Genomic DNA, 23,222 nt, shown 5'->3' on the forward strand with positions numbered 1-23,222 from the left:
TGAACAACAAGGGAACACGAACTAAACACGGAACTTCCCCATCCCGAAATTGACTCTCCAAGTTTGCTCATCCTCCAACCCACACAGGGCATCCACGTATTGTTGTCATACAGGGGGACGAGCGACAAACGAGATTCGGCCAAGGGAACGTGAACGTTTGCAAGGCAATCAGAAAATAGAACACATACAGTACAGGGAGGTGAAGCTGCGTTCGATTTGCTTCCATGGCCCAATTTCATAGCGCTGCTAAGCACAAAAACTTGCTAATCATGAAATTTCTTCCCAGATAAAAACAGGATTACCAGCCAAATTTCCATTTGTTGCATAAGTGCTTGCTACTGGTATTCAGCTTATCCTGAAAATCACATGGAAATTTTGTTGTTAAACCTGTTTTTATCAAGAAAGACATTTCATGCTAAGCGAATTTTTGTGCTTAGCTCAGCTCCATAGAGCTGCTTAAGCAAAAAAATTGCTTCAGCACGAAAATAGCTCGCTTATTTTACACGTGTTACTGGCCAAAATTTCATGCCATATACATTGCTTATGACTAGTATTTAGCTGTTGTTTGCTTAGCATAACAAATGAGTGGAGTCATGACCGGTAATCTGATTTTACTAAGCAATGAAAAATTTGCTTAAGCAAACTTTTGTGCTTAAGCAGCTCTTTGAAATTGGTACTCATTCGATCGGAAGAGCTAATCGAACCTTCTTACCCTCACCCTCTCGTCGTGGTGGTGACGTCATGCACCTCGGGCCGATCCATTATGCTGGACGATGGACGGGAAGCTCGGGATCCAACAAGGTGTTCGTCATATAGCATCAATAATTCAAACTTTAAGGTTCGGGAAAGCGACAAGTATGCGAATTATGAAGCATTTAAGACGGTACAAACATTAGAAGTTCGTTGAGAGGATCAGTCGTCTCAAAAATAGCCGGCTTCGTTATTTGTGACCGAAATAAAAGTATTTATTTCTGGCGAAACAGTAAAAAGGTTATGGAAGTTTTGCTGTTGGGATTGTTTTTCAATGAATAGAAGCTTAACAATAAAAAGTTTAAATTCGTTAATGGAGGCAACTCTCAATTACCACATTGTATTTTGTTTTTATCTTTCTTGTCCTTTTCCCTCGATATTAGCGAGTAGTTCTCACTCTAGTCTTAGTTTGCATAGGCCTACTCGAATGTTAAATTATAGGAGCGACTCTTGTTTTGTCTTTAAGTTTATATGGTTTATTGTCAGTTTTTCAATGAACTGAAAGAATTTTAAAAAAAACATGTACCTGAATCCCAATACAGTTTCTCGTCCGAGTTTTTGTTTAGAAATAATGTCATTATCATAATATTAATAGGGCACTTGATAGACAAAAATGTAAAGTATTATTAGTTTGCTTAATTTGCATTTCAATCAGAAACTTTTTCATACTTTTATCAAATTAACGATCGTCATGTTTTCCCCTCATTTGTATTCTCAATTTACAACTTCAACTGACAGACTTAAACCCGACCCAGTGCACATTAATTTACCCGTTTGAAGGAATTGCGCCGCCATTGCTTAGTTTTGTGCACAAAGACATGAGGAAATCATGTTTCTTTTCACTCTTTATGGACATGACATGTTTTCCTCAACGACTATCACATTGTCCTTAACAGGACATCATGATATACTAATGAAGATCACTGACTAATTTGCAACTAAATAGAAACCGAATGAGATTTTGTAAGAATTTCAGTATTTTCCTTTGTGCTTAATTTAAAACAAAATACCAAGAATGTAGTAAATCGTCATATCATGCAGCCATGTCAGAGAAATCGCATCGATTGTCGAGAAAGACATTAAATTTCCATAAAAAGAGAAAAGAAACATGATTTCCTGATGTCTCTGTGCACAAAACTCAGCAATGGCCGCAGTGCTCAATACTTGCACGCCCGGTGCGCGCCTGAATTTGTGTATTGCATAGATATAGAATATATATCTATGGTGTATTGAGGTCCGACATGCGTGACGCAGAGTTGTGCAGAAAGACATTGGAGAACCCCACGTGTTCTTGCTCCACGTGCGTCGTGGGCGGAGCCTACTGGATCGGTCTATTTGATAAAACCGTTTAATACGATTAGAAATGTATTTTAAAAGTAGAATATAAGTATCACTCGAAATTGCGTGGTTTTCCTTTCACTTCGTCGACTAACACGGTCGGAGTCCCATAAATGGCCGACCGTGTTAGTTCGTAAAGTAGAATTTTAAAAACACGCAATTTCGAGGCAAGTTTGTGTGGATCATTGTATTCTACTTGTAAAACATCTTTTTAACCATATGCATTTTTATAACAAACGGTTACGAACGCCTTTTAAAGACCAACTCGACCGACCCTAGGCAGCGTGTTCCTTTAATCACTTTTCGGGATAAATTGTTTGAGCCATTGAAAATGTAGTACGTTACTTCTTGACCCAAGTTAACTTATTGTATCATATCGATAACAATAATATTACACATTTTAGGTCCAAAATTGGGTGTTGTTACCTCGCACAACGAACACATTATAGGTTTTTCGTGAGTTGTCACGTTACAATTTCACCTTTCACCTTTTTCACCTTTCATGTAATTCATACAATAGTCAGCAGGATCATAATAAATATAAACGTTAATACTTCATGTTGGGTTTCATTGTGTTGTGACTCCATTAATTATCCCAACAACACACGTACATGCCTGTAAGATTTAAGAACTTTTTAACATTTTATGTCTAAACTTGTTTTGATTAATGAGAATTAGTTAAGATTTATAAAAGGCTTCAGAGCGTTGATATGGTGCATTTACCTGGTAGTAATATTATGATTCTCTAGATATTAACATTTAAACCAATAAACGTTTAATTAAAGTGTGACGTCATCAATGATATCATCATCAAACACCGGTTGCGGATTCAAGTCTGATTCCTTTTTGGTTCATGAGATACAACTGTTTTCATTTAATTATGAAATGTAACTCTCAGTTAGATTATAACACTGAACATCGTTTAGCTAATATGTATGATAGTATCAAAATAATTCGAAATCCGCCACACAGAAGAAGCTCACACTGTTTTTTTTGTGCGCTTTAAATAGATGGAAAGTGGCGTATGTAATTACCCCCAACTATATTACTGGACCAAATTAGTTAGCTCCAAAATATGATACACCTAGTAAATACATAATCAAGGTTCTGGAATAAAAAAATGATTTCTTTTCTCAACACGGAGGGAACAAACATTTTTCAAATTGTATTTTAGTCAACCGCCTCTAGCTCTGTGCTCGTTTTAGATGGAAAATTGCGTTTGTTTAACTTTGGTGAACATCCACTAATTAATGGACTAAATTAGCCAGCTCCAAAATTGTATACGCACATTATGCATACGTAGGCCTACGTCAGTTTTCAAAGCTCTGGGAATTATTAAAAGCGAATATTATTCTAAAGGTACACATTCTTTTCAAATTCTTTTCAAAATTGTATTTAATCCAACCGCATATGCAATTGTACGCGTATTTATGGGGTGAAATGGAAAATGACGTCTATTTTATATAATTGAGGTTTGTGGTAGGCCTATACCACTAACTAGTGGACACAATTAGTCACCATAAAGTGGGCGTCAATCTGTCTTGAAAGATGGGGAGGCGAGGGGGGGGGGCATCGTTAATCATACCGGGCGTAGGATCCGGGGCCCGCTTTATGGCCCTGGGAAAATTTTAGGCTGTAGGTGCTCTCTGGTGCAATTAGGGAGTCTGAGGGGTGATTCGCCCCCCTCTCAGATCTCAGATGTTGGATTAGTGCCATTTCAATTAAGATGCACCATTTTTGCTATCACGGTTATTGTACCTAAAAAGCAACTCAATTATAGCCTCGTATCCATATTAATTCTGCATAAATTATAATGCTTAGACGGCGTTTCTTCCCTATATCATCACCAGCATCGTCAAGGGTACTCCTAGAACTATTTCGGTTTCGTCCGGCTATCGTCTCCCGTTACGGGAGACGATAGCCGGACGAAACCGAAATAGTTCTAGGAGTACGTCAAGGGTAGTCTTGGCCCAAGACAATAGTGCTCGAAATTGGAAAGTGTACTTACGGTATCATTTAATTTACTGGCGAGCTTGAAATGCAGACTATCTTGGCAAGTAGACTGGGCCCCTGTCTTTCTACCCTGAACGACTGACGTTACACTTCGATGCAAGTGAATAACGCCAGAGACCGGCATAAAAACGGCGTGTGTTTTAACCTTTGACCTCATTAATTTCACATAGTGATACGCAGTCAAATTATATTGCGGACTTGACAGCAGAGTATTGGGTGCGTTCGTTTAGCTTCCCCGGGTCGACCCCGGTGTGTTGCGTTTTGTATTTCCAGGATGAACGTGTGCAGATAATTACCCACGTTGTTCCTGGGGGGGGGGGGGGGGGAAACGCCAGACTCCGGGGTCGACCCAGGGAAGCTTAACGAACGCACCCACTGTTTGGGCATGGGTGCAGGGTGCACGTTTATCCAATATCATTGCATCCAACGAAATCGCAGGAACCTCTCTTTATCCTTGCGGAATAAAGACAGGGGCCCGCCGCGGCCAGGCTAGTTGCTCGTTGCTCGGCAGTATAGTCTAGATTTCAAGCTCGCCGGTAGCCTGAACGTCTGACGTCATTCTTCGAGGTTTATCCTCGCCGATAAAGACAGGGGCCCAGTCTTCGCTCGTCCCCAGCGCCTTGCTTTAACCAAAGGCGCTGGGATGGGCAAACGTATCAGGCACTGTCATTGGTTTAATAATGCGCAGTCCCATCATGCATCACACTTACACTGCGCCATATTTCTATGCACTGCATACGTGACGTACTTCCTGAACAAGAATCTGTGCAAGCGATTAGCCCATCCCAGCGGTCCTGGATAGACTGGCCGCTGGGGCCGAGCGAAGGGCCCAGTCTAGCTCGCCGGTAAATTAAATCATACCGTAAGAGAGCGCGCTCTTGAGCGATTTACAACTGCGAGTAGTACACTATCCAATACCGAGCACTATCGTCTTGGGCCAAGACTACGTCAAGGGTGGATCCGGATCACGACAAGAAATTTCAGGGGGGTGTTCGTGGGGCAAATCAATGAAGCGAAACGCGAAGACTTTTTTTACGGCCTGGGGTCCAGGCCCGCCGAAGGGCCCGGGAAAATGTTGCATTTTAGATGCTCTGGTGCAATTTTAGAGGAAAAAAGAATGGAACAGAACTTAAATGCTTTTTAAATGCGAGCAGGAAGAACGTTTTGAGTTAACAGCATCTTCAGGTGTGGATCTATGACACAAGTTTTAGAGGGCAAATCTGTCAAAGAGTGAGCACGTGCAAAGTACCTGTACGTCCAAGTCGTGAGTTGGTACATTTCAAAAAGTTTTTTTCTGCATTCAGCAGCAATACACCTGGTCGGCATTGCCAGAAAAAAACAATTTTTGTTAGGTGTTCGGCCACAAGCCGAACAACTATTGTTATTGTTCTGTTTTTTTTTTTTTTTTTTTTTCTTCGTGTTCTTCTCCTCGAACGTTCTCGCGCGATTTTCGCAAAAACTAAAGCTTGTATGAACCTGAAACTTACCATATATATTGATCTTAATGAGTAGACGAAACAGCAACATTTTTGGAATGATGACGTCATTGATGACGTCATTACGTTCAAAAAAACGCTAAAAATTGAAGAGTTCATATCTTGAGAACTACAAATGCCACACACAAGATATTTGGTGCATATAAAAGGTCTTGTAATTAGCTACAAAAGTCGTGCACAACGTGACCTCATGTGACTTTTACTTCCGGTTGAAACCGGAAGTTCAAAATTTCAAAAGTTCATATCTCAAGATCTATATATCATATTCGCAAAATTTGAATATCAGTTTGAAGATCAGTTATCCTGCTCAAACTTTTGCACAAACATAATGCCAGTTGAATTTTGCCTTCTGGTCGTAAAAGCGCGCGTTTGTGTTGACCTCTATTCATTACGCGTAGAAACCAGATAGTATCGCCATTCATGTATGTGAATGCTACTATTGTATTGTGGGTGTGTGGGTGTGTGTGCGTGTAGTTTATGTAGGCCTACATTGTATCCATGCTCTACGACAAAACAGCACTGCGTGGCTGTGGGCATTACGGGTTGTGTATACACATGCAGACTCCGTTGAAGGCGCGCGTAATTCAAATTCCACTACGCTGGGATTCGCCTCATCTTTCTTCATGCGATTTTGAACAAAATGTTAAACTACTATGAACTTGAAACTTATCATAAACATGAACCTTCATGAGTAGATGAACCCGCAACTTTTTTGGAATGATGACGTCATTGATGACGTCATTACGTTAAATAAACGGTAAATAATTGAAAAATTCATATCTTGAGAACCACAAACGCTACGTACAAGATTCTTTCACTTCATGAAACCTCTTGTAATGTTCTACAAATGTTGTACACAACGTGACCTCATTTGACCATTCACCCGAACACCCTGAGTTTGTACACAAACTCTCAATTTCTAGTTCTTGTTGAAACTTACAAACTCACGACTTGGTCCGTACATGTACTTTGCAATTGTGTTTACTCTACGCATTACGTCACGAACAGCGCCCTCTCGGGTCGGGGTCTACTCTTAAATTTGTAAATAACATAAGAACTGATTTTTTAAAACCTTAGTTAACTGTTTATTTACATTCCACTCATCAAAACACATATATTAGTGACAAAAGCTTTATTTTGAAAAAATACCACTTCCAGGTGACTTTAAGTGCGGAGTTACCTCAGTTTGGTAACTTATGGACCAATATACATTATCGCTCGAACCTTCCTCTATGCTCGAACTAGACATAGAGGCCGCAGAACGGCAATGGCAAACAGAGCAGCGCGTCACCGCAAGTAAACACCTACAAGAAAACTAAAAAGTATGAAGATGACACGCACGTACGTGCCCTTGATCAGACACACGAGTTAACAAAAACTGGGGGCAATGACGGGACACAGACAGGGTTTGGTCTAACTACACAGTGCAATACTTGAGTTTCATGATAAAGGTGGTCAAAGACACGGTGGGACATTTGATATTGTGTCCACACCCTTCAAAATTGGGGTGGGGATGGGGGTGGGTTGGGATGGGGTGGGTGGGATTGGAGACACATCCCTTCCAGTTTTTCAAGAGGGGAGGTGCACATTTGTCAACGATATCAGTGATAATTGTTTTAATGTTTTCTAAAAAAGTAAAGCATTTCATGGATTAATATTTCAAGTGAAGCCTTTCACCATTACTTTCTGTAAACCCTTTGTTTAAGTTATTTGTAAATCTGTGAACTTTTTTTTTTCTCGTCCGAAAGTGTATAATGGCTTTAACCACTAATTAGTGGACCAATTTAGCCAGCTCCAAAATTTGATATGTCCAGTAATACAGTCTTCAAGGTTCTGAAATAAAAAGAAATGTTTGTTCTCATTTAACGAAGGGAACAGATCAGTCTGGGAAATTCTTTTCAATGTATTTTGACATAATAATTATAACGCAAAACAAAAGACTCGCACTTTTGCATTGGTGTTTGCGGTTCCTTTTCTAACAATTTGTTAATGAATGAATCTTTGTTTATTGCTTTCAAATCCTACACGGCTATAGAACTGTTAAAATTATCAATTAAAAATTACAATTTATGCCTAATATTTCAGAATTCGTTCGTATAAAATATCGGATTCACCGTAAGAATTACATATTTGTAACCTCCCTGTACTTTATGTGTTCTGTTTTCTGAATACGCGGCTGGCCTTCCCCGGGAATCGAATACGCGGCTGGCTCGGTTGCGCAGCTTTGGGGTTGGTTGAGCATCAGCGTCGCTGGCAACTAAAATCATCAATCCTGCAATCTGCTGCTTGTCATCCTGAACCATGGCCGTGTAATTGTTAATTTACTTACCGCAGAAACTTCGAAATACATCCTCTGGCATGTATGTTGCAGTACGTAGTGGAGTGAGTATTATAGTTCTTTCTCTGTTCACATGATGATGATTATAAGTTATAAACATTACAAATAAATAAAAGTTCACTTCATCTGTTCATGCTTTATTTATCCTGGTGTCATGTGTTTTCAGTAGGATAACAGGAAAATATTGTTCACAATCAAAAACTAAATATTTTTTTCCAAATCATCTATCCAATTTTTTAACAATAACACTTTCACTTCATGGTGTGTTGACATTTTTAAAGTTTTGGTTTTACGTTGCGAGAGACAGTCCGCCATTAACAGTGCTTATGCATGCACGACATTGGAGCAACGTCATATGTTTTCACACCTTTCATTGGTTGGTATTTTATTGAGTATTCAGAAGCTAGTATGGCGTGCAAAATAAATCAAAAATATTATTCAATTAGTACTTAACAAATTTAATTACATTTTTGTCCTCAGGCATTATGGCTACTATTAGAATCCAGAGATATCATAAGGCATGAAAGTAAAAACACCCCACCCCCCTTGACATGCTTGATGCACTCACAGGAGTATCAAAATAATTCGAAATCCGCCACACAGAAGAAGCTCACACTGTTTTTTTTGTGCGCTTTAAATAGATGGAAAGTGGCGTATGTAATTACCCCCAACTATATTACTGGACCAAATTAGTTAGCTCCAAAATATGATACACCTAGTAAATACATAATCAAGGTTCTGGAATAAAAAAATGATTTCTTTTCTCAACACGGAGGGAACAAACATTTTTCAAATTGTACTTTAGTCAACCGCCTCTAGCTCTGTGCTCGTTTTAGATGGAAAATTGCGTTTGTTTAACTTTGGTGAACATCCACTAATTAATGGACTAAATTAGCCAGCTCCAAAATTGTATACGCACATTATGCATACGTAGGCCTACGTCAGTTTTCAAAGCTCTGGGAATTATTAAAAGCGAATATTATTCTAAAGGTACACATTCTTTTCAAATTCTTTTCAAAATTGTATTTAATCCAACCGCATATGCAATTGTACGCGTATTTATGGGGTGAAATGGAAAATGACGTCTATTTTATATAATTGAGGTTTGTGGTAGGCCTATACCACTAACTAGTGGACACAATTAGTCACCATAAAGTGGGCGTCAATCTGTCTTGAAAGATGGGGAGGCGAGGGGGGGGGCATCGTTAATCATACCGGGCGTAGGATCCGGGGCCCGCTTTATGGCCCTGGGAAAATTTTAGGCTGTAGGTGCTCTCTGGTGCAATTAGGGAGTCTGAGGGGTGATTCGCCCCCCTCTCAGATCTCAGATGTTGGATTAGTGCCATTTCAATTAAGATGCACCATTTTTGCTATCACGGTTATTGTACCTAAAAAGCAACTCAATTATAGCCTCGTATCCATATTAATTCTGCATAAATTATAATGCTCAGACGGCGTTTCTTCCCTATATCATCACCAGCATCGTCAATTTCGGTTTCGTCCGGCTATCGTCTCCCGTTACGGGAGACGATAGCCGGACGAAACCGAAATAGTTCTAGGAGTACGTCAAGGGTAGTCTTGGCCCAAGACAATAGTGCTCGAAATTGGAAAGTGTACTTACGGTATCATTTAATTTACTGGCGAGCTTGAAATGCAGACTATCTTGGCAAGTAGACTGGGCCCCTGTCTTTCTACCCTGAACGACTGACGTTACACTTCGATGCAAGTGAATAACGCCAGAGACCGGCATAAAAACGGCGTGTGTTTTAACCTTTGACCTCATTAATTTCACATAGTGATACGCAGTCAAATTATATTGCGGACTTGACAGCAGAGTATTGGGTGCGTTCGTTTAGCTTCCCCGGGTCGACCCCGGTGTGTTGCGTTTTGTATTTCCAGGATGAACGTGTGCAGATAATTACCCACGTTGTTCCTGGGGGGGGGGTGGGGGGAAACGCCAGACTCCGGGGTCGACCCAGGGAAGCTTAACGAACGCACCAACTGTTTGGGCATGGGTGCAGGGTGCACGTTTATCCAATATCATTGCATCCAACGAAATCGCAGGAACCTCTCTTTATCCTTGCGGAATAAAGACAGGGGCCCGCCGCGGCCAGGCTAGTTGCTCGTTGCTCGGCAGTATAGTCTAGATTTCAAGCTCGCCGGTAGCCTGAACGTCTGACGTCATTCTTCGAGGTTTATCCTCGCCGATAAAGACAGGGGCCCAGTCTTCGCTCGTCCCCAGCGCCTTGCTTTAACCAAAGGCGCTGGGATGGGCAAACGTATCAGGCACTGTCATTGGTTTAATAATGCGCAGTCCCATCATGCATCACACTTACACTGCGCCATATTTCTATGCACTGCATACGTGACGTACTTCCTGAACAAGAATCTGTGCAAGCGATTAGCCCATCCCAGCGGTCCTGGATAGACTGGCCGCTGGGGCCGAGCGAAGGGCCCAGTCTAGCTCGCCGGTAAATTAAATCATACCGTAAGAGAGCGCGCTCTTGAGCGATTTACAACTGCGAGTAGTACACTATCCAATACCGAGCACTATCGTCTTGGGCCAAGACTACGTCAAGGGTGGATCCGGATCACGACAAGAAATTTCAGGGGGGTGTTCGTGGGGCAAATCAATGAAGCGAAACGCGAAGACTTTTTTTACGGCCTGGGGTCCAGGCCCGCCGAAGGGCCCGGGAAAATGTTGCATTTTAGATGCTCTGGTGCAATTTTAGAGGAAAAAAGAATGGAACAGAACTTAAATGCTTTTTAAATGCGAGCAGGAAGAACGTTTTGAGTTAACAGCATCTTCAGGTGTGGATCTATGACACAAGTTTTAGAGGGCAAATCTGTCAAAGAGTGAGCACGTGCAAAGTACCTGTACGTCCAAGTCGTGAGTTGGTACATTTCAAAAAGTTTTTTTCTGCATTCAGCAGCAATACACCTGGTCGGCATTGCCAGAAAAAAACAATTTTTGTTCTTGTTGAAACTTACAAACTCACGACTTGGTCCGTACATGTACTTTGCAATTGTGTTTACTCTACGCATTACGTCACGAACAGCGCCCTCTCGGGTCGGGGTCTACTCTTAAATTTGTAAATAACATAAGAACTGATTTTTTAAAACCTTAGTTAACTGTTTATTTACATTCCACTCATCAAAACACATATATTAGTGACAAAAGCTTTATTTTGAAAAAATACCACTTCCAGGTGACTTTAAGTGCGGAGTTACCTCAGTTTGGTAACTTATGGACCAATATACATTATCGCTCGAACCTTCCTCTATGCTCGAACTAGACATAGAGGCCGCAGAACGGCAATGGCAAACAGAGCAGCGCGTCACCGCAAGTAAACACCTACAAGAAAACTAAAAAGTATGAAGATGACACGCACGTACGTGCCCTTGATCAGACACACGAGTTAACAAAAACTGGGGGCAATGACGAGACACAGACAGGGTTTGGTCTAACTACACAGTGCAATACTTGAGTTTCATGATAAAGGTGGTCAAAGACACGGTGGGACATTTGATATTGTGTCCACACCCTTCAAAATTGGGGTGGGGATGGGGGTGGGTTGGGATGGGGTGGGTGGGATTGGAGACACATCCCTTCCAGTTTTTCAAGAGGGGAGGTGCACATTTGTCAACGATATCAGTGATAATTGTTTTAATGTTTTCTAAAAAAGTAAAGCATTTCATGGATTAATATTTCAAGTGAAGCCTTTCACCATTACTTTCTGTAAACCCTTTGTTTAAGTTATTTGTAAATCTGTGAACTTTTTTTTTTCTCGTCCGAAAGTGTATAATGGCTTTAACCACTAATTAGTGGACCAATTTAGCCAGCTCCAAAATTTGATATGTCCAGTAATACAGTCTTCAAGGTTCTGAAATAAAAAGAAATGTTTGTTCTCATTTAACGAAGGGAACAGATCAGTCTGGGAAATTCTTTTCAATGTATTTTGACATAATAATTATAATGCAAAACAAAAGACTCGCACTTTTGCATTGGTGTTTGCGGTTCCTTTTCTAACAATTTGTTAATGAATGAATCTTTGTTTATTGCTTTCAAATCCTACACGGCTATAGAACTGTTAAAATTATCAATTAAAAATTACAATTTATGCCTAATATTTCAGAATTCGTTCGTATAAAATATCGGATTCACCGTAAGAATTACATATTTGTAACCTCCCTGTACTTTATGTGTTCTGTTTTCTGAATACGCGGCTGGCCTTCCCCGGGAATCGAATACGCGGCTGGCTCGGTTGCGCAGCTTTGGGGTTGGTTGAGCATCAGCGTCGCTGGCAACTAAAATCATCAATCCTGCAATCTGCTGCTTGTCATCCTGAACCATGGCCGTGTAATTGTTAATTTACTTACCGCAGAAACTTCGAAATACATCCTCTGGCATGTATGTTGCAGTACGTAGTGGAGTGAGTATTATAGTTCTTTCTCTGTTCACATGATGATGATTATAAGTTATAAACATTACAAATAAATAAAAGTTCACTTCATCTGTTCATGCTTTATTTATCCTGGTGTCATGTGTTTTCAGTAGGATAACAGGAAAATATTGTTCACAATCAAAAACTAAATATTTTTTTCCAAATCATCTATCCAATTTTTTAACAATAACACTTTCACTTCATGGTGTGTTGACATTTTTAAAGTTTTGGTTTTACGTTGCGAGAGACAGTCCGCCATTAACAGTGCTTATGCATGCACGACATTGGAGCAACGTCATATGTTTTCACACCTTTCATTGGTTGGTATTTTATTGAGTATTCAGAAGCTAGTATGGCGTGCAAAATAAATCAAAAATATTATTCAATTAGTACTTAACAAATTTAATTACATTTTTGTCCTCAGGCATTATGGCTACTATTAGAATCCAGAGATATCATAAGGCATGAAAGTAAAAACACCCCACCCCCCTTGACATGCTTGATGCACTCACAGGAGTCACACTTCATAACAATCCGTTTTCCCCCATTTCAGACCAGTAATGTTTGGTTTCAGGAGATAAGAAACCAATCTATGATATTTTCTCTTTAATGTAGACTTAATATTTATTACGCTTATCGGAATTTATAACAGTTATGCAAGTAAATAAATTAAAAAAATTGTTGTCATTTTCGCTTAAAATATTTTAATATTTTCCCCACATTTGCACACCATAGAATCCCAAATAGTAGCCACCTCACGTGGTCCATCTAGTGACAAAAGCAGAATGAAACTCAATCTAGCAGATAGTAATTTTGTTTTGAACTTTCGAGGTTGGATGATGTCTCTTCGACTCATTTGAATGTTGGCATACTAGTGCACTTTAGTGATTAGTACCAAAAATCAATCATTTTATAAATGTTTGAGCATAACCAACGACAGGAAACTTTATTCTCAGCATGATTAAGCCTGATGAAAATACAGACCGTGAGTAAACTGCATAGCTTCTGTCACCGGTGCAGCTTGCACAATTTCGCGGTAAACGGGAATCAAAGTTGGGGACCGAAAACATATGAGGGTCGATAACGTATGACGCTACGATATTTACTATCCTGGTGTCATGTGTTTTCAGTAGGATAATGGGAAAATTGTTCACAATCAAAAACTGATTTTTTTTTCCTTCAAATCATCTATCCAATTTTAACAACGACACTTAACACATGGTGTGTTGAAATTTTTAAAGTTTTGGTTTTACATTGCGAGAGACAGTCCGCCATTACAGTAACAGTGGTTAGGCTATGCATGCACGACATTTGGAGCAACGTCATATGTTTTCACACCTTTCATTGGTTGGTATTTCATTGATTAGTCAGAAGCTTGTATGGCGTGCAAAATAAATCAAAATATTATTCAATAACTACTTGTGGGGAACATTTCGTGGGTCGAGTTTTTTTTTAGAACAACCTGTAGGGCCTACCCTTGACCCTGTTTGTCGCAATCTTTGATGAAGGCCTTTAAAAAAAAATTGCGCAAGGCAGTTTTAAAATATGCATGCGCATAATTTTTGAACTCAAGTTTGCCTACACATATAATAAAAATTGCCTAGCTGGGACACAATTGTCAACATCCCCCACTATACATGCACATTCGTAAGATTAATTAGATATTCATAAATACCCTGGCACTCCTATTGGTGGAGAGCGCCTCACGTGGGGGTGTTAAAACGGTTGACAATCTATTTCTAAGCGCGCGCGTAATCTATTTCTAAGCTCGCGCACGTACACGCAACCCACCCGAACAGATTCTTCACAAAGTTTTTAAAAAAAATACTTCAAACTCAAATTTTCAATTGTCAAAGTGTCTAGTATACTGTATTTTGTTAACGTTTTTTATCAAAAGGGCATTTACATGTATGAATGGGAATAAAAGAGTAGTGACTCATTCTTAAACATCCATTTAAAACCTTGCAGGATCGTTGCAATGCCAAAAAGGCCCTCGCCTTCGGCTCAGGCCTTTATCACAAGGCAAGGACCTTGCCGGTTGTAAATGGACGTTAAAGAACTTGTCCCTACCCTTTAATTTCCTGAGTAAATACCCCTGCAAATATGAAAAATTGATCATTTAAAATAAGGCTATGTGGTTGGTAAGGTCCGTCAACAATGCTGCGTTTCGTGACTTGAAATTTTCTACCTTGATTTAGTTGTCAAAATTGTGTATGATTTTATGCCACTAACCTCTTGGTTTATTACAATAGGCCTAAATAAAAGAAATAGCTTTCTTAATTATTTAAATATCAGGGTCAAAATTTTAGACTTACAAATGGTCCATACAAAAAAGAAGATTCCATTTAAACAACCTGCCCTTGACAACCCAACAAAGATGGAATCATGCATCCACGAGTCAAGTACTCACACTACGGTTAAGAAAGTAGCCTTGCTCAAGGCAGTCGAATTATTCACTCTGTAAAAATGCCGCCGCTGTATAAAAACCCACCCGTATTCACTGTGCGTAAAATGTGTGTAACCACGTCGCACGACACGATGCCCCGTACACTATCCGCATGCGTCGGCCATCAGGCCGACAGCCTTGTCCGACAGCCTTGTCTGGTCTGTGTTGAAGCCACTGACCTCATTGCTTTAATAAGCAAAGAGTTCCCACGGTCAACTCATTACCATAATGCCCTTGAAAGACGAGACATGTTTACATCACACCACCACCATGAGCGCTCAGCGAGCATGATAGGGTCCAAAGGTCGTGATAAGGGAAGTGCATGATTGGACGTCAAAAAGAATAACTCATTTGCTTCACATCCTGTGTTGTCTGATAGGTCTGACGAAAGATACACCGTATATTCATGAGCTGCATACTAGCATGTTCGAGAGCCCCCCCATTTTTTTCCAATAGTGGATTTTGTTTTCATGAAACACATTAAACCCGGAAGTTACAGACCCGACAAGGCTGTCGGCCTGACGGCCTTCGCATGCGGTTAGTGGTACGATTGCGGATGACTTGTGTACACAGTAGTCGTACGATGTGACAGTGTGTATACGGTGGGTCGTGCGGTGTGATTACATGCACCACGCACAGTGTATAGGGTGGGGGGTTTACAGCGGCGTCTTTTCGGAGCGAATAATGCGACTGCCTTGAGCAAGGCTATTAAAAAAGGGAGTTTTAAAAGGCCACATGTAGCATATTTATTGTAAGGGCATAACAACACATGTATGATAAATTAATCCAATGAGCAAATTACATCAATACAAAGTGCTGGTTAAAGGGACACACCGGCTCACCGTTTACGCAATTTAGGGGTGTAGAATCATAAATATCATAAATCATAATGTTTTTATAGATGGTTGCTGTAAAAAAAAATCATCAAAATGTCACGTATTTAGCAATAAATGATTTAAAAAACCCAAAGCATTAAAAGGCCAGCGTATACGTGTTTCCAGATGTTGCAAATCTTCGTGACATTGTCGCACAATGTTGTAAGTAGACTGGTGCTTTGTTTATAGCAACGTTTTACTATGACGCAGCATAAGGATCCAGTCTATCCATACAACCAGCATAAACGGATCAGCCAAATCCTTCGACGATGGAGGTAGACCTTCGTGCTTCGACGTACGTCCAAAGATCGTCACGAAGAACACAAAGAAACTACCCCAGAATATGATGGGACAGGGAAAAGTAAATAAAGCATTCCTGGCCCCAATAAACTAGGCATACTACCGCACAGCCATGATGCAGTTTGGAATGCGATCGTGGCGTTATGTGCTCCCGACGTGCCAGGACCCAATTTCATAATGCCTTCATTGTGGCACAAAATTTGCCTAGCACAAAATAGTATTGCAAAGCTGAAACTGATTACCAGCCAAATTTTAATTAAATTTGAAAACTTTTGGCTGGTGCCTGACTAAATTTTAAACAGTAAAGAAAATTTGTAAGCAGTATTTTCTGCTAAACAGATGAAACTGATCAATGGGCCCTGTTCACAGTGAAATATTTTTTTATCTCGGAGGGGGGGGGGGGAAGGGGGGGAGAGTGCATCTTGAGGGATTCAAAAGCGTCCTTGTGAGAATGTATTTTGAAACGTAAGCGTAGCTGCAAATCTTGAAACGTAAGCCTAGCTTGACTCGGGATTGAAAGCGTACTTTTTGATAATATAACGTAACTGGAACCTAAACATATCTTGGATTGTATAAGCGTAGCTGAGTAGCTGCGTAGCTTGAAATGTAACCATTTCTTTTGGAACGTAACCATATTTTTTGGAACGTAAACATATCTTGTACGTAAGCGTAGCTGGGTATTTTGGAACGTAAACTTAGCTAAAACGTAAGCCTAGCTTGACTCGGGATTGAAAGCAAACCTTTTGATTATAGCATAACTGGAACCTAATATTATCTTGGATTAAGCGTAGCTGAGAAGCTGTTTAGCTTGGAACGTAACCATATCTTTTGGAACGTAACCATATTTTTTGGAACGTAAGCATATCTTTTGGAACGTAAGCATATCTTGGAACGTAAGCGTAGCTGGGTATTTTGGAATGTAAACGTAGCTGCGTATGGAACGTAAGCGTTTAACTTGACTTAGGATTTAAAGCGTACCTTTTGTTATTATAGCGTAATTTGAGTTGGAGGAACGTAAGCAAAACTTGGAATGTAAGCGTAGCTGAGTAGCTGTGTAGCTTAGAACGTAACCTTATCTTTTGGAACTTAAGCATATCTTGGAACGTAAGCGTAGCTTGACTCGGGCTTGAAAACGTACCTGTTGATATTATAGCGTAACTCATTTGAAGGAACGTAAACGTAGCTGAGTATCTGCGTAGCTTGGAACAGAACCAAATAATACCTCGACAATCTCAAAAATAACACTTCATTCACAGAATAAAAAAATTATATTTTTTTGACAAAATAATGCTTTGATGAATTTTTAAAAAAATTCTTATTATACTGTCCTTTTTTACGATCGGGGCTCCGTTTTTTTTATCCTTTTTTCTTCTTTGTAAAACATTTTTTAAGCTACTCACACAATAACACTGTCAACATAACAAAATGCGGTATTCCTACGTTTTGACATAATCAATCTTTTTTAATTACCTGAAAACTCATAACAAAAAGAAACTAGGAGCCATGAAACAAAACAGAGCATTATGCGATCATAAGAAATAATGGAATCGACACGAGGTGTACAGACTGACAAACCCCAATGACAAACATGTACTATGATGTCTGGCTCCCAACCCCTCCAAAGCTAACGGCGAGACCCGCACGCTTGGAGTTCATACATTGTAGTGCCTGGGATTACACCTCCAGCCCCCCACGAGACACGGCATGCGCGGTATGGTATAATGCCCCGAGGCTTACGTTCTGATTGCTCCATGCCATGGGGCCATATAACAAGCTTCCGTTACACGGACTCTTTGAATGCGAATCTTACGTTAAATTTGTCACCAATATTTACATTTTGTAGCGATAATTTGAATACATGATCTTTTTCGTCAATTATTCGTTGATTAAGACATTTGAGTACCTTCTCCTTGATGGAATGCAATATAAAATCCTGAATCCGACACTAATGCCAGTCACCCATGGACTGTACACTACAGCATTATTTGTTATTTTATTACAGGTGAAGTGATTAATTTGGATTGTAATGAGAACAAGTAGATGTCTGTTAACCATGGATCCTGATACTGATGAGGAATGGATTGAACTAGAAATACAACGGCAGCTTGATGCAATCAGTATTTCTGACAATGAACTGGTTCAGACTGACGGACTGCAAGAGGATATCTCTGAAGCTTCAAACAAGGTACACATTTGCAACGAAGATGATTATCAAAAATGAGTTATCAATTATACATGTTTCTGTTTTAGTATGGTTAGAGTCGATCTCATCAAAGTGTTACAAAGGAAAAAAATAAGGGAATCAATGTGGGGTGAAGAGGTTTTCAACTAGTGGTTTAATCCCAACATGGCCTGGTTGTTGATAATTTTACCGAAATGAAGTTGAGGTAAATTATCAAGAACCAGGCTTTGGCGAGTTTAAACCACTAGTTGAAAACCAATTCAACACACTTTGATTCCCATTCATAAATACCTTTTCGGTCAAAAATATCAACACTTTTTGGTCAAAAAGTAAAATAAATGCAAAAATTATGATTGTTCAATGATTTCTTTCAACACAACACCCCTCCAGCTATGAAATGGTAAAGCCCTCCGACGCCCTCGGGTAAATAATTCCTTATATGGGAATGCTATGTGCGTCGTGCGTATCGCGTGATGTGGCACAATTATTTCAGCCGTTGCTCTCGACCAATAGGAATGAAGAAACTGTCTTATCAGAACAGGTGCAAGCTCGCGTCTCACGCCCTTGTTACAACACTTTTTATTGGTCATAAACAAAGGTTTACACACACCCACGTGATGCGCTTTCCACCAATAGGAATAGCGAAACTGTCTGAGGTATTTATGAATATTTGTGTAACTTGTTTAACTGATTGTTTGCCAAACTCTTGACGTTCTTAACTTTTGAGCAGCTGAATGGGATTGATGACTTGTCCTTGAATGACTACAATGAAGATGACAACGTTCCAAAAAGTGTTAAGGAATATCTTGATAAAGTCATTCATCGAGCAGATGGATTACAAAGAGATTTGGATGAATGTGAACATCTCTTAAGCCAAACTGCACATGGTATGTACATTCCCTGCATTAATTTTGTTGTTGTTGTTTGTTTATTACGATGATCATCTTCCAATTCAGGGCAAAACACCTGCAAGGGGATATAAACGCCAAGCTGGCAACAGCCAATCTCTCTCTCATACAAACATTGTTATTTAAATAAGGGAATCAATGTGTGGTGAAGTGGTTTAAACCCAACGAGGCCTGGTTCTTGATAATTTTACCGAGACAAAGTCGATTCAACACTCTTTGATTCCCATTCATAAATACCTTTTCGGTCGAAAAACATCAACACTTTTTGGTCAAAAAATAAAATAAATGCAAAAACTATAATTGTTCAATGATTTCTTTCAACACAACAACCCTCCAGCTATGAAATGGTAAGGCCCTCGGTTAAATAACTCCTTATAAGGGAATGCTGTGCGCGTATCGCGTGATGTGGCACAGCTGTCCCGGCCATTGCTCTCGACCAATAGGAATGCAGAAACTGTCTTCTAAGCACAGGTGCAAGCTCGTGTGTCACGTAACTTAGTGTCACGCCCATTTTTCAACATTTTTTACTGTCATTAGCTAAGGTTTATACACACCCACGTGGTGCGCTCTCCACCAATAGGAATAGGGAAACTGTCTGAGGTATGAATGTGTTTTCATTGTAGTTTTTTCTAACTTATTGAATCTTTAAAAATTTGTTAATTCACATGTTTCTTTTTGTTGATATTTTTGACAGAGAAAAATTACAATTTTTTGTTTTAATTGTCAGACTTTTAAACTATTTGTCAACATCCCCCACCACCTGCGCATCCAAAAGATAAATAAATGCTGCAAATATGAACATTTGATCGTTGAAATACCTCAATTATCTAAGAGGTTGTTGAGGTCTGTCACAAATGCTTACGTTAGGGCCTCAAAATCTTCTCATGTACCTTGATTTATTTGAAAGGCGTGGGCCGTCAAAATTGTGTATGATATCTTGCTAGGTACATGTACCTCTTATAAATACAGGCAAGATACTTCTTCCTACATGTATTTCTGTCTGGTTTCTGATTGTTTACCCTTGGGAAAAATCAGATATTGTTATTAATAAGCCCTGAAAAGTCTAAGAAAGCAGACACCATGTGTAGATGTTGGTCAGCCCTTGTATTCAATAACTGTCAATGTGTTTTCAATCTTGCAACTGTTTTGATGAGTTATAATAATTTCTAGACACATTCTTAAGAACACTGTCTGCAAACCAATGCATAATGAAGATATAGGTCATGTAGGTCACGTGGTAAAATGCTAAACTTAACTTGGTCAACAGTTACATCACTTTGTTGGAATTAGAAAACGCACTTCTGGTATCATGCCAGTGCTATTCATGTCATGCATAATATTTCAATGGATAATGATCATGATATGTCACTTTGTTGAAATTCACAAATGTAAATCTAGTGATACGTCACTTGTTGTGTGTCATTACAAAACTACATGAATTATGTGGTAGGTCTTCAAACTTGCTAAAAATATTAACAGTAATGAGTACATGTTAATAATTTATACAAACAAATAATTTTTCAAATGTTGTGTTTTTTGGCACCAAAACACCACTTGTAAAAACAGTGACAACATATCGTGTTTTCAGAAGAAGAAGCAGGCTAATAAACTGAATATAAAACAAGAGGTTATTGGGTGTTGCCCAGACAACCTCGCAAATGATTCTGTTGGTAAAGAACAAATTTGTTAAAACCAGACTAATGTGTAATAAAATGTGTAATAAAATGTGAGCTGTTCATTTGTTTTATTCATAGGTGAAGGCAATGATGAATTTTACTACCAGTCTGATGAGATGAAAGAGATTGCATTTATAGTAGGCGAGGACCCAGAAGAACTTCGAGAGAGGGTAAAATGATTCAAAATTATAAAAACCTATTTTAAGTACATGGTGCAGGTACAATCTTTGTACTGCACATGTGATTTACATTAAAGAAAATCTAGATTGATACAAGGTGTGTGCTAATCCCAAACTACCCGTTGGTGTTGTATGAGCATGTTGTGATCTCTCAAGACACAGATTGTAAGGATTACCCTAGATTTTATTGTGAATCATGAATGCTTCCATGTCTGTAGGTATGAGTGCACCCTACTGATAAGGAGAAAACAGAGTGTGAGCTCATTATAGTTTGGTGTTTACCCTCCAAATAGTCTGTATCAGACAGTGAATCCCGTATGAAGAGGTAACAGATTAATGTCCTGTGCAGAACCGTAAAAGCCATGACATTCAAGTCCATCAGAACTCTAATGAATAATAACTTTTAAATACTTTAGTGTGGAATATTTATTAGTGAGGTTGTAATTTTTCAAAACATGGAGGTTGAGTTTAGCCATTGATGTCTTATTGTGTATTAGGTCCTTGCTGAAGTTGAAGATGAAGAGCAGATTGAAGCAGTTGGATTTGAAGAATCAACCATGACACATATTCCTCAGCAAGGTATACTGCAAAATGGTAATTAAGCATTTGCCTTAGAATCAATTTGACAGTCACTTTCTTTTTAGACTGAAGAACAAGATCATTACATCAACGTTTCAAGGGAGTACATACTTTCTGTAGTGATATTCAAAATCCTCCATGAATGTGGAAGTACCATTTGTAAGGTATAATGTAAAGCCATGAAATAAGATCACTGCGTCCTGATCTTTATTAATCTCATAGTGATTATTGTTAAAGCGGCGTTCTACTGTTTATTCCATCCCCTGTTGAAATATAGAATATTAAGTAGTAGATTTTTATACAGGGCTTTATCACAGCCCGAAGAGAGTATCAAAGCGCTTCTGACATTATTATCCCTGGTCACTGAGCCATTATATGTAATTCCTTAAATCATCCAAGCTCCCTGGGGAGTATACAGTCGGTGCTGCAAGTTGCTGTGCTCCAAGCTACATGTAAACATTCACATAAACCATCTCTGCCCTCATAAACCATATTTACCCCTAGATGGAGAGAAGCAATGGTTAAGTCTCTTGCTCAAGGACACAAGTGTCACGACCGGGATTCAAACCCACATCCCAATGTTTTAACCACCAGAACTTAAGTCTGATGCTCTTATCCACTCGGCCAAGACACCCCAGGCAAATTTTCCTAATTATTCAATCTTTTAACTCTGTGGCAAAACAATTAAAAATACAAAAAGTTTTTATTAATGGCATGAAAGGCTTGCATTTTCCCCCACTTTTTATGGAGACTCTATTTATTGGGAAATGAATGTATCTGAATAATGCATTGGAATGCATCTGGATACATCTGAATGCATCTGAATGCATCTGAATTCATCTGAATTCATCTGAATGCATCTGAATGCATCTGAATGCATCTGAATTCATCTGAATGCATCTGAATGCATCTGAATTCATCTGAATTCATCTGAATGCATCTGAATGCATCTGAATGCGTCTGAATGCGTCTGAATGCATCTGAATGCATCTGAATGCATCTGAATGCATCTGAATGCATCTGAATGCGTCTGAATGCGTCTGAATGCATCTGAATGCATCTGGATACATCTGAATGCATCTGAATGCATCTGAATGCATCTGGATACATCTGAATGCATCTGAATGCATCTGAATGCGTCTGAATGAAACTGACTTTGACCTTGGTTGCCCTCTTTATACTTAAAAGTATACTGCCAGCGCACATGCAACCATTCATGGGTATAATTTTCCTTCTGTGTATTAAATTTTGCACATTTCTGAGCCCTCTAGATATCACCAGTGGCCATCTTATCACATTGCAGCCAATCCCTCCCACCTTGTGGTACTAGGTTATTACAGCCAATTTGGTCTGTAAAGGGTTACACCATCTTGCACATCTTGCAGGTATGCAATCGGGAATGTTGAATCGTTGCTTGATATAGATTCAAATAATAATCTTTTCTGGTTGATTCTTATGTTTCAGATTTTGATCCTATAGAAAAAGTAAGAGCTGCCCAATTAGAGCAAGAAGCCTTGTTGCAACTACAACAATTACATCATAAACTCAAACAGCGTGATCTTGATATGAACAGAGAAATTGAAGAACGGGTTCAACAAGACAAAATAAGACATAAAGCAAAGAACCTAAACAGAGAAAAAAAGCAAAAGCAACACAACGATGAACTTCATGAAATGGAACTCAACAGACAGGTAATT

General features: G+C 39.3%; 1 protein-coding gene across 3 annotated transcripts in view; it reads left to right on the plus strand.

Annotated features, from left to right (window-relative positions):
- The first annotated feature begins 7,886 nt into the window (after positions 1-7,886).
- Positions 7,887-23,222, plus strand: part of LOC139944888 (uncharacterized) — a 90,818-nt gene continuing 75,482 nt past the window's right edge. For 2 of the 3 annotated variants that reach the window (XM_071942042.1, XM_071942041.1), the window contains exons 1-7: positions 7,887-7,979; positions 12,209-12,368; positions 18,004-18,186; positions 18,914-19,070; positions 20,846-20,937; positions 21,444-21,540; positions 22,990-23,216. In XM_071942042.1, coding sequence (XP_071798143.1) covers positions 18,028-18,186; positions 18,914-19,070; positions 20,846-20,937; positions 21,444-21,540; positions 22,990-23,216 — 732 coding nt within the window. In that variant the 5' untranslated portion in view covers positions 7,887-7,979; positions 12,209-12,368; positions 18,004-18,027. The remainder of the gene's footprint in view (positions 7,980-12,208; positions 12,369-18,003; positions 18,187-18,913; positions 19,071-20,845; positions 20,938-21,443; positions 21,541-22,989; positions 23,217-23,222) is intronic. The other variant, XM_071942043.1, reaches the window with a different exon arrangement.

This window comes from Asterias amurensis, chromosome 12 (assembly GCF_032118995.1).
Source record: "Asterias amurensis chromosome 12, ASM3211899v1".
NCBI lineage: Eukaryota > Metazoa > Echinodermata > Asteroidea > Forcipulatida > Asteriidae > Asterias > Asterias amurensis.